Source organism: Buteo buteo, chromosome 14 (assembly GCF_964188355.1).
Source record: "Buteo buteo chromosome 14, bButBut1.hap1.1, whole genome shotgun sequence".
NCBI classification, from domain to species: Eukaryota; Metazoa; Chordata; class Aves; order Accipitriformes; family Accipitridae; genus Buteo; species Buteo buteo.
Genome location: NC_134184.1, coordinates 15,298,927 through 15,311,788, shown reverse-complemented (window position 1 = coordinate 15,311,788; position 12,862 = coordinate 15,298,927). Strand labels below are relative to the sequence as shown.

Sequence of the window (12,862 nt, the reverse complement as noted above, 5' to 3'; positions counted from 1 at the left end):
TCTGAACCATTTCCATGCATCCTATCACTGGATACCATGGAGATCAGCACCTCCCTCTCCATTTAAAAATGTAAAATGTCCCATATCCATTCCCACAAAATTAGTCTCTCTAATGCAGCTCTCCTCTTACACTGTTGCTTGCATGCCCTTTTTCTCTACATATGTGTATATGTGTGTGTGTGTGTGTGTGTGTATCTGTATATACCTGTATACATTTGTATTTACCTTTGTGTAAAAAATTCTACTGCTACTTACTATAGCAGTATGCATGCTCAACAGGAAAGGAGAAAGGAAAAGAATGGAAAAAACAGCTCCTTTTGAAAGAAAATGGAGATTATCTTCCAAGAAAAGAAATATAACTCTCTTGTCTTTCTTACACTCACCAGAAGAAAAAAAAAAAGCCTATACTAGTTAAAGCAAAACATGTTATTCAGCAGACAGTACCATCAAATCTTGCTACACATGAGATGACAGAGTGGAATTCTCTGTAAGTCACAGCAGGGCTTTCTTTAAATACATTCAGTTTTATCTTGCTAATCAACTCCTGAACCTTCTATCTGAGGTCAAAGAATCTACAATTAAGAGTAACTTTCGGAAAATAATTACATGAAGCATTCATTATCTCAGAAGTACTTAGTTTACTTTCCATAAACATTTTTTTTAGAAAGTTTAAAATATTATGTTTTACATAACATTCTAGATAGAATAAACTTAGATCCTCTACCTTCTGTGTGGTAGTTTGGATTTGTGGTGCACTGCCTTCTCGATGCCAATAAACTTTAATAAAACGATTATTTAATACTGCTTCTGTACTTGATATAGCTTTCTTTGCTTCCTCGTGTGTGGCGAACTGAATAAGGGCACCTTCTGGATCACCTTGATATGCAACCTAAGATTTAAAACAGAAGAACAAAAACTGCATGTAGGATTCTCATTTGTGTCTTGATTATCACAAAATCATTAGTTTCAAGGCTCAGAAGCTTACAATTTAAACCCAATATGGGTCTTTAGATAAACACTTCCCATTCATGATTCTGTTTGAAAAAACCTAGTGTCAAGAAGCAACCTTGAGATTAAGCTAATAAATTTTAAGAACAGTTAAAAACCCCCAAGCAATCAAACTGAAGTAAAATACCTAAACAGCCAAATAGTATTTCTAATTGCAAACACAAGTAGTAGTTTGAAAGACAAGAGCAAGCATCACTGAAATAAAAAATTTTGCTACCAAAAAAAAAATACGGAGACCAATCAATAGATGTCCTATCTAGTATCAGAGCTAGACAAAGTTCATTTTGATTTTCCTTCCTTTAAGCATTAAAATGCTATTTTAGACACCCTCAAAGGACAAAATTATACCTTTTGGAAGAAGAAGAGTAGCTTGCAATATCTATCTGCGTATCTGTCTGTCTCTCTATACACATCCACGCAAAATTTTACTTGCCTTACTGAATCATACTGCTTGCTAATACACCCGTATTCTTAGGCAAACTATGGGAAGGCTTAAGAAATATTTAAGAGCAATTCAGAGAGATTTAAATTCCCTCAGTGTTCAGACAGGCACAGGAGGTTTATTCTGTACTGTACAGTATGCACAAAAATATTCTATTACACCTCTTCATTCAACAGCTCAGTGCAACCAAGAAAGCATACATAAAAACACAAGCTAGCATCTGAAACCTGTTGATAATGAAGCATGATGAAAGGTAAGACTGAGTAGCTTAGAGACTGGATATGAAATACTAACATTACACATACAGCCTGCAATATGTAACATCAACCTAAGTTAGGCCCTAGTTCTTTGCATCCGTCCTATCTTCCTCTAGTTATTTGCTTATTTCTGTTTATAAATGTGGGTCACTCAGTTATACAACAAAGTAATGATAAGGGACAAACTGCCACTACTGTGGGACTAGAAACCAATTATATCACAGGGGCTGCTTTCTGGATGAGAAATACACGTTTTCTGTATTCACAATTTATCTCAAAAAATACAGAGGGTTTATATCAGAACCGAACTTGAGAAAAGGGGTGAAGGAAAAACACTTCCAATCAATTTTCAATGTTTCAAGCAATGTATCTTAAAAGTCTTACCTGTGAGGAAAACATTTGTTCAAAATCTAAAAGAAGACTAGAACATTTAATTTCTGCTTCTTCAATGACAATTCCATTAAAAATAATAAGTTCATGTTTAAGAAACAAGTTAGAAAAATAATGAGAACAGTTTCAGGGAATCTGAAAAAACAACTGGCATTCTCCGCTTAGCAGCTACCTCTATTATTAAGTCAAAGCATACTGGCTTCTCTTTGTTGCCTCTTACCTGCAAGTTGACTAAGTTTCCAAACTTACTGAAGTGCTCATTAAGTTTGCTGATATTGTTAAGTTCTGGGGGAACTTTTCTCAATTCAAGTTTTGTATTTTCATTTCCAAACTGCACCTTCTTCTGGAAACCTGGACTATTTGTTCTGTTAAAATTTTGCCTGTAACAAACAAAAATCAAGCCAGAAATCCATAGCAAGCTAAGAAACACAATGTTAAATTGTATACGCTTACATAGGAGCATGTATGAGACATAAAGGTCTGCAGACTTAAAAAATGCAATTTTAGAAAAGTGTAGAAGAGTATAGCACACAGACCCATACACCTGCAGTTTTCCCCACTGATACTCTCAACATACTCCAGTGCATAAATCTGTGAGATAATTCATAATAATTTGCTTGTGTCAGTAAGACCTGACTTCCACATTGCTTCTCTTCAAAGACTATTTATTTCACAGCTATTCCACAGAATTTCCCCACTAACATTTTAAATAACTATTACTTCAAGGCTCGTCTCAGTCCCAGTAATCTCTTAAAATCCCTTCCAACCTTTTGTCACCCCAGGTACAACTGCGCTAAGCACTGCATCCTATATTTCCTGTCAGTAACATACCTGGCAACTCAAACCAAAATAGCAGTGACACAATTCACATTTCAAAACAAAAAATCAGTCATCTCTAGCAACCATCACATTGCAGCTTCTCTGTTTCTTAGATCATTCCAGCTTTCACAGAGTAGATCTTGGTATCATCCAAAGCAACTTCAGCTATCTCTATACTGCCTTTGAGAGAAGACAGTCAAATACAGACTGCTCTCCAGTGTGATTTATTTTAGTACAGACAGCTTATTCACAGTTTAACTTGCTTGCAATTTATATAGACTTATATGTTTCAGATTACAGAAGAGAGCTCCATGGAATTCCAACTATTAAGCCAACCTTGTGTTAATGATCACTCACTTGTCAAACCAAGTCTTCTTTGTAGGAACTCCACCATCCCCTGCACCAATTGTTCTTTTCCTGGATTCAGCATCTACCACTATTCTCATACTACTTTTATTAGGAGGTTTTTCTGTAAACAGATGAAAAGATTTCACAATATTTTTTGCATTTTCTGTGTATTTGACTGTAAAAAGGTATTCTGCTCACATTGAATTTGCACTGAAAAGCGTAATTGTTTATATTGAAATTACTACGGTCCCTGTTCAAACTGAATCAAATCTTGGTCACGGACTTTTCTTTTTAACTATCAAAAGATGCTGTGACAGATCAAAATAGCTAATAGCTTTCATTTTGTCACAGTAACATCACACATAAGGAAAACAAAAGAGGTGTGACAGAAGGCATCTGCCTCAAGATGGCTGCACTCACTGATTCACAATATCCCATACAATACTCTGAGGCTCACACAATTTCTGCTAATACCTCCATTATATTAGATGACACGCACAAAAATGCTCATGGTAGGAAATGTACAGTACTCCAGAGCACTAACACCTAGCAGCAAGATTTAGGGATGGGTGGGAGAGGAGTGGCTCTTGCTGAAGAACAGGAATCATACTGGGGGACTCCTCACTGAAAATACACCAACAGAAACATAGCAAGATTAAATACAAATACATACAAATGTAAACAAAACCACATTAAAAAAATTGGGTTTATCCTTCTTCCCTTCTCATTTTGTATGCTGCTGCTTCTTCTCAGGGCCACAGGAACTAAGAGGTTAAGATGACTCATGCATAACTGTCTGCTACCAGATAAAAATGACTCCCTCCTCTCCACAGCAAAAATCATCCTAAGATTCTGTTACAGAAACAGTAATGTTTTTCTGTATGGAAGACGTACAAATGTGATCAGTTATTACAGCCAAGTGTAAAATGTGCAATACCCTAGCAAGAAATTTCATTTTACCTGTTAAAACGCACACACAAAGAAGCTACAAACATCATTCCCTATTCAATTAAACTTCTCTTAATTCCAGAAGATTTTAAAAAATGCAATGTTTCCCAGTATTACATTCTCTGAAAACTGCCTCAATCTGCATTAACGTAAGAAAAACAAGCTAAACCAAATAAGTGTAGCTTTGAAAGCTTACCTCTGGGTGGTAGATCCATATCACCTGATGTGAGTCCTATCAAATTTGGTCTTTGGGCGTGTACTCTATGTCTATACATAGGTCTTGAAGTATTTGTTATACTTGGAGCTTCTGGATTATAGCCATCTGTGTCATACGTTTCTGGTAACAAAGAAATTGTCTCATTAAAATAAATTGCAGTTAAAACCCTTAAGGTTTCAAATACAGTATTTCATTTAATTACAAGATACAGTTACAATGGAAGAGTTGTTATACTACTATCCTAAAAAACTGCCATGACAAGTTTTCTGCTTAAACACAATGAAAATATTATTCCATAGTCAAGATTCACATTTACATGCAAATTTTTCTGTCCTGAACCAAGTTAGAAAAAAGTGTTAAACTAGTGTTGCTATCTAAATGATACAAACTTATTCTCCCGAACTATGAAATTATAATCTCTAAAAAGTACAGTATAATATGAATCAATGTTATTCTATTTAGCAAACCTTGTGGGCAAAGCCTCAGTACTACACCTGCTGTAAAAAGAGAGGGTGGAGCAGGAGGCGGCTGGTGATGAATACCCGTTGTAACAACAGTAGGAACTGAGCTAGTTGCTGAGTTTGGGGGAGCATCCATGCCAGCAGGCTGCAATGGGGGAAGTGGAGGGGGTGGTCCTGTCAAAAACAAAAGGAAAACACTGCATTCATTTATTATCCTCTAGACCTACACTACACCCAACTCATAAGGAAATTGATCTGACATGTTTTTAAGGCTATTTAAAAAAAAAGGGGGTGAGAGGCCATATATACAGACATGATGCTGTACCATTCATTCATATGAAACCATCCCCATCAGCGAGTGACTCAGAACTTAGATTACAGTGAAAAGCATTTCAATAGTTCAACATTTCTCTGAACACCTTCTTTCTATAAGCAAAATTTAATTGCTAACACAGTATTTATCTTCACCAACAGAAGATCTTTAAAGCTCTATAAAACCCCCTCAAAGAAAAAAATTCTATTTTTTAATAGTGTATAACAAAAATATTCTATGATGACAATAACTAACTTGACAGAAATTATTTTTCCAAACACCCAAGAAGAAACCTACAACTCTGATGGAAACTCAAACAGATCCTTCTTAAAAGTGAGGGGGTTTTTTTGGTTGGTTGGTTAGTTTGACTTTTTTTTTCCCCACAGGTAAGGTGACACTTTCAAAGCTGAGCAGTCAAGCCTGACATTCAATTTAATTGTTGGCAAAACCAGGTTTTAGAAAAAGATACAAAGTCACATATTTGGACTTTTCACACAGATGCGGGAATAGCATGTGAGGCAGAACTGATCACCCCAGCAATACAGTTGCTCTCTATACTAAGTGAAATAAATACATGCAAGATCTTACTTAAATATACTATCAACTGGAAATGAAAACAGGTCAAGAAACTTCCAAGCAATAACAAATATTATTCTTGAATAATTTTACCGTGGGACATATAAGTTAATAAAAAAGAGAGAATCACATAAAACTAACATAACAGTTTTTGAACAACACAAGGGAACTGAATACTAAACTGCTATTTTATAAATGAGAGCCAAGCACACAAGTCTCCATGTAATTTTCAGTGCTTGAGTCAAAGAACTTTCCAATGAAAGAGTAAACAAGCTAAAAAATTTTTCTTAGTTACTTTGAAAGTTTAGTTTCAAAATTAATCGCAAATGACATTTTCAGGTGTAAATCTGATGTGGTCATGAATTCTCTTTAATTTTATTATTACAAATGAAATGCCAAATATCGGCTGTTTCCAGGGTTTTCCCTTCTTCGCTAACAGTAGTCGATTTCAGACAACTCCTATAAAACTCAAGGAACTGAGTTTGGCCACACCATGCTTTTGCTTAAACACAATTAAAATATTATTCCATATTCAAGATTCACATTTAACATGGAAATTTTACAACAATCAACTTTGCAACAATTACCATAAAAACCAATAATTTGGGGGTAAGCTATGCCATAGCAAAGTATAGTACAACTTTCTAAATATAGTTGGCATTCTTAAAACAGCTTTTTGCACGGCGTACAACCCAAGTAACATCCAGGCTCTTCTACTCAAAAATGGGTTTTAATCTTTTTTTAATTACCTGTTACAGGTGGAAGGCTAGGTGGTAAAGGGCCTGGTGGTGGTACTGGAGGTCTAAGATTAACAGGAGGAGGACTCAGAATTGGTGGAGGGGGAGGAAGTCCAGGAGGAGGTGGTCCTTCGACAACAGGGGGTTGTGCTGGAAAAGGCAGAATGCCAGGAAGATTCACGTCTTCTACCACTACTGGATCACTTCCATGATCAAAAGGGCACATGTCTCCTCTCATACAGAAACCCTTTTCTGAAACATCAAAAACCAAAAAGAATTGTTGTTAGTATTCAATAGCTGTAGTTTGATTCAGAGTAAATATGACATATTCTATGTGTAATGCAGCAGTTTGTAAATTAAAAGCTTCACACACCAGCAGAAATTTATATCAGAAAATGAAATTGACCATTTAACTTTATTTTAACAGTCAGCACATAGGAAGATTGCAGCGACATTCTACCAGAGTAAACACAGGTTGTTGGTTTTTTTTCTTGAAGACTAAATTCTGCACTGAATTGTAACAAACTCTGAAAGCAAAGAATAAAGTGTTTCTAAGTAAAAAATGCAGAAACTGGGACTGAGAAATCCCTATTAACGTTAGAAGTTAATATTATAAAATTCCAACACGACAAAACTCACTCCAATTCCTTTTTCTCTTTTGCAATTATTTCACGAAGAATTAGAATATGTTCCCATAGTTTAATGCAATTATTTAAGAGCAAAAAATATTATTTACATATATATGTACTCTACGTGTATATATACATATGTATTTAAATATGAAATACACACATATAAATAAAAATGAATATATATTCACTTTTCTTTTACATGCAAGTAAAACGTTGGAGTGGGTCCAGAGGAGGGCCACAAAATGATCAGAGAGATGGAACACCTCTCCTATGAGGAAAGGCTGAGAGAGTTGGGGTTGCTCAGCCTGGAGAAGAGAATACTCTGGGGAGACCTTATTGCAGCCTTTCAGTACTTAAAGGGGGCCTATGAGAAAGATGGGGACAGACTTTTTAGCAGCATCTGTAGCGATAGGACAAGGGGTAATTGTTTTAAATGAAAAGAGGGTAGTTTCAGACTAGACATAAGGCAGAATTTTTTTACAATGAGGGTGGTGAACCACTGGCACAGGTTGCCCAGAGAGGTGGCAGATGCTCCATCCCTGGAAACATTCAAGGTCAGGTTGGACGGGGCTCTGAGCAACCTGATCTAGTTGAAGATGGCCCTGCTTGCTGCAGGGGGGTTGGACTAGATGGCCTTTAAAGGTCCCTTCCAAGCCAAACCATTCTATGATTATCTGTTTAGCAACAGCCCCCACAAAAAAACCCCAATACAAATCAGTGCAATATGGCAGAAAAGTTCAAAACATCTTCCAGTAAAATAGGAAGAAAGCTGAGTATAAAATTCCTCAAAACATGATGCTGAAAAGCAGTCTGTATTACCTCATCTTCAGGAAGAGTTAGAAAACATATAAATTGAAATTGTATGGAAAAACAGAAGTTCTGCAGAGGGTCAAGTAGAAAATATGAAAGTGCAGAATGGAAGAACAGTATGTTGGAAGCAACTATCCACTGAAGAGACAGATGAGCTTGTAAATTTAGAAGACACAAACAGCCATGAGAAAAGCAAATGGAAGAGACATCTACTGAGAGATTTTAGTAACGGTCAGAAACGTAGGGAAAAAAAAAAAGCCACCAGTAAAAATTTGAGGATAACTGTATCACAGATTTCCAACATATTACTGTTTGATTCATACTCAGAAATTGGAAATAAGCTGCTACAGAAGACAGACTGTTGATGGTACAAAGACCCAGTGTCATGTCTGGAGATGTTATTTCAAAAGTATACTAGCCTGCATGTTTTGTTCCTTTCTAAAAAACCTGTAGTGGTGGGAGACCATGACAGAACGTTCTGCAGCTCAGCATGCATTAGAAAACTTCAAAACAAAACTACACTTTCACAACCCTACTTGTTCCAGAGTACTGTGACGTATACTGGCAAAGCTATTCTTCACAAGTACAACTCTGCCAACGCTTGAGAGCTCAGCCTCCCATTTTCTTTACTTAAAGAACAATTCTATTACAATCAGAGTTCTGAATGTAAACCAGCCTAGATCTTAAACTCATCATTGTGGTACACAACAACAGCAACACCACCCCCTCCCCTGCAACCTCCAAAAAACCAACTCAGAAAAAACTTTAGGGGGAAATTTGAACTCTTCTGAGCTAACAGGATGACTGGCTGAATTTAGCTAGGACACTGCCAACTGCAGCAGCCTCTTGTGTGAATTTTGGCACACGACATGCAAAATGTTTAAGACATAGATAAGCACAAAACCCCACCCAATTTTAAGAAACACCTACATGGAAAAAATGGGTTAACATGAGCCTGGGAAATTGCAGCTCTAGACCTTTCTAGTTAAAAATTATCTCTTAGGATGGAATAAAAAATGATGAGGTCAGTAAGGTGCTAATCATGGCCAAAGCTATCAAATACAGTATTTGGCTTGAACATAAGACAGAAAACCTGGGTAAAATTTGATTTTTTGGATAACTTTTTAATATAAATATACTAATTTTCATCTATATAAAATAATTCTAGCAGCTAAAAAACCTATAAAAACACTAATAAAGAAAGCTGTCTAAAAGCTAAGTTAATAGAAAGTGGGATAAATTTTGCATTCAAGAATTGCGTAATAGAAAAACCACAGCTTTAGAGAAGATAAGGAAAAGAAAGGAAAATTACTGCAATCTTTTCAGAAAGGGGCCAACCATAGCTGCAGGAAGCAATTAAAAAAAATACAGACTTACCATCATAATCTCTACAGCGTTTCTTTGGCAGCGGAGGTCTTCCATAGGAGTTGTGGTCCAGCTGCTCTTCATGGAACTCTGACCAGCTTTCAGTAGTGTTATTTCCATGATGAGCAGGAGCAATAACAGTAATAGTGCTGCTCAGTGTAGGGACTGGGTAGTGGCCGGATGAAATATTTGTCACAGAAGAAACTGGAGTATAATTGTTCTCTAATGGATCTGTTCTATCCATATCATATTTTGGCTTTCCTAAATCCCTTTCTGTAAAAAAAAAAAAAAAAAAAAAAAAAAAAAAAAAAAAAAAAAAGTTCTATTGGATGATTCCTTCTGCACATTTTCACCAGAAGCAGCCGCTAACCTCTGTAAGTAATCTTTATTCCACATCAATTCAACTCAAAATATAAAAAAGATAATTGAAATGTTCTACAGGTTGCCCAGAGTACCTGTAAAGTCTCCACTCTCAGAGTTATTTATAACCCAACTGGACAGGGTCCTGAGCAACCTGCTCCAGTTTATCTGCTTTGAGAAGGGGTGTTGGACTACAGGACCTTCAGGTCTCTTCCAACCTCAGCTACTCCATGATTCTACATTCCAAAGGTTTAATCAGAAAAATAATTATCTTAAAAGTACATAGTCAGCCACTGGGATATTTTAATAACAGCTATACCCACAGTAAAGCAGAAACCCTATTTAACTTCAAGCTGTAGTAATACATATATTCTAAGAACTTCAGATGGAATGTTATTCTGAATAAAGGGAAGCAATGGGCAAGAAAAAGGTAAACATGACTTGAAAACACTATAAAAGTTACACATCTTTAACGTTTCAAGACACTTATTGTTGTATCTTCATGTTTATCTTCATTTTATCTGCATGCAAATGCATATGTTTATCACATGCAAAGCTTTGTCATGACTGGAGACATAATAGTACTTGATAGGTGTGGAGCACTCCTGCACAGACACAGCTGTAACGTGACCTTTTATTCTGATTACACACAAACTAATTTGGCAATATTACCATCAAATAAACAGTAAGTATCCAGATGAAGACAGCAGAGTTCTGTCATGAGGTAAGTTGGTAGACTCAAATAACCCCACATTAAAGGAACTTCAATAAAAATGTCTTAAAATGGCAGGTAAGTGTCAGTAAAACAGGCTTTTCTTAATGTGCTTAGAAAAAGAAACAAAGATTTCACTATAACATATTGTCCATAAGGTATTACCATTGCAGTTTATGTAAAATAATCCTTAAATTAAAATTTAATCACATTGTAATGTTTTAGTTAAACTGCTGCATGCCATTTAACTTGGTCGTTCATAAGTTGTTTGGAAAATATCTGTTCGCATATTTTCAGGAACTCTGCATTCCTACTTTTAAGGCTGAGTTACCAAAGCCCATTCTATAGAAAGAAAAATAATACACAGACTTAAACCAGACTACTTTTACCTCTACTTAGTCTGAGACAGAGTAAAGATATAAAATGACTCTCAATGCTCTCTTCCAATTTCTCAGTAACAACTATTGGGGGAAAATGCATTCTTTTTAGCTGAATAAACAGCTTTGTTTTTAAAGAAGTTTAATTTGAAAAACTACTGTACCGAAGCCTTAAGTCCTACAGATATGTAAATAAATACAAATATTTACTGTAATAATTTCAACCCCTCCCTATGACACCAAGCAGGGGACAAGACAAAAAGAACAGAGCTGTACTGTTCTGCTTGACAAGTCATTTGCTGCCAAACAGGTAATTTCTGCCAGTTCTACCTCCATACATGGGTATTAATTTCTGTATCTTCCCAAACCAGATTCTGAGTTTTCTAAAACTTAATGAAATGCAATCAATTCTGATTTTTCTGCCTCTCTTACAACATTGCTTAAAAGTAGCCAACACAGTCAAAGGTATTAGAGAAGAATGGAGGGAAAGAGGGAAACAGGCACTGAAAACATAATCACATAGGCCTTATTTCCACAGAAAACCAAGCTAAATTTGAACAAAGAAACAAAAACAACAGAAGAAATTTCGGTACATTTTGAACATAGTGTTTTAAGTTTAGTGTCTAAATTTTGTAGGCAACATTCACCGTATTTTAGAGACCAACTGTTGGTACCTCTGCTTCGTGTTCTGCTCCGGCTTCTGCTCCGGTCTCGGTCCCGGTCCCGCAATCTCTCTTTGCTCCAACTTCTACTTCGACTCCTGCTGTAGCTCCGACTCCTCCCTCTTCTTCTGTTATATCGATCCCTATAGGAATCTCTTCTGGGAGGATTTCGGTCATAGTCCCTCTTCCGAGAACGTTCATCTTTTTTCCTTTCATCACGGCTTCTAAACATGTAATTTTGTAAGTTAATTACAAGAATTATGAAGCCATAATTTAAAACCTTAACTACCATTAAAAACCTCAAGAAATGGCAATGGAAAATTAGAGAAAGGCTACAAATGGAATCTAACTGTGGCCCTTCCTTTCTTCTCAGAAGACTTCTAAAATTCTTTATTTGGTTTATGCATTTTACTTTTACCATCCACAAGATTTTAAAACGTATGTAATATTCTGTTTCTGCCCAATACAGCACCTTCTCCAAGTTGGAAACACCAAAAAGATAACAGTTACTGAAGGGAAGGCTTCTAAATTAGAATTATCACAATTCAATCTCAATACTGAGAACAGTAAGTGTTGTAATATAAACCGCAAATCCAACATTAATATTAATCATAAAACTCAAATGTGATAGTTGTGCACAACTCAGGGACAGTTTACACTATCACTTATATACTCATCATTTAACTACATATGCATAAAAGCAATAAAAGTCTTGGTTTTAGGCTTATTAGGTGACCATACAGAAAGAAAATATTTAATTTAGTAACACCATAAAAATCCAAATCCATCTGATTACTGATATAATACAAGAGGTTAAGCAAAATTTATTACCTGGTATCTCTGTAGCGAGAACTTGACTGCGGAGGGCTGTGATTTAATCTTCTAGAAAACTTTTTTTCTCGCTCTTCCTCTTTAACTATCTGAATTGAAAGTATATACATTAGATCAAAACATGAGTACACTATAATGGAGGCTTCTGCACAATCAAATAAAAACAAAAAACTCAAAATGCTGAGCAAAGTCAGCAGTAACATTGAACTGAAACAACATTTTTGCATCTAATGCAATTACAGAATCTTCATAATGTATTAAGATTTCTATTTCTAGGAATATTCAAAGCATGGGTTGAGAGAAAATAAAGCAGAATAAGCAATACTTATTGTGCTTCACTAAAAATACATCTGCTTTTGCTACAGGTGGACAAAAATCCATACTGAGGTGCAGCGACAGATCTACTCAGTGACATGAATATTCAACGACTGACACAGTAAGGTCTTTTCTTCATCAGCAGATTAGCTGGTTCAGATCTCAGTTAAAACACTTTCATGCAGCCAAACCTAGGCTGCTGTTGAAAAGGACAAACCTACTCTTCTGGCTCATAAGAACAACATAAACACTTGTGTCAGAATAAGGATGTTATCTGGATTA

General features: G+C 35.9%; 1 protein-coding gene across 8 annotated transcripts in view; it reads right to left on the bottom strand.

Annotated features, from left to right (window-relative positions):
* The window catches only part of RBM26 (RNA binding motif protein 26), a 57,954-nt gene that overhangs the window by 30,310 nt on the left and 14,782 nt on the right, over positions 1-12,862 (bottom strand). For 4 of the 8 annotated variants that reach the window (XM_075045982.1, XM_075045985.1, XM_075045988.1 and 1 more), the window contains exons 4-12: positions 12,266-12,354; positions 11,420-11,658; positions 9,336-9,596; positions 6,529-6,768; positions 4,897-5,064; positions 4,409-4,549; positions 3,274-3,385; positions 2,318-2,477; positions 725-889 (exon numbers count right to left, since the gene is read on the bottom strand). In XM_075045982.1, coding sequence (XP_074902083.1) covers positions 725-889; positions 2,318-2,477; positions 3,274-3,385; positions 4,409-4,549; positions 4,897-5,064; positions 6,529-6,768; positions 9,336-9,596; positions 11,420-11,658; positions 12,266-12,354 — 1,575 coding nt within the window. The remainder of the gene's footprint in view (positions 1-724; positions 890-2,317; positions 2,478-3,273; positions 3,386-4,408; positions 4,550-4,896; positions 5,065-6,528; positions 6,769-9,335; positions 9,597-11,419; positions 11,659-12,265; positions 12,355-12,862) is intronic. The other 4 variants (XM_075045986.1, XM_075045987.1, XM_075045984.1 and 1 more) reach the window with 3 other exon arrangements.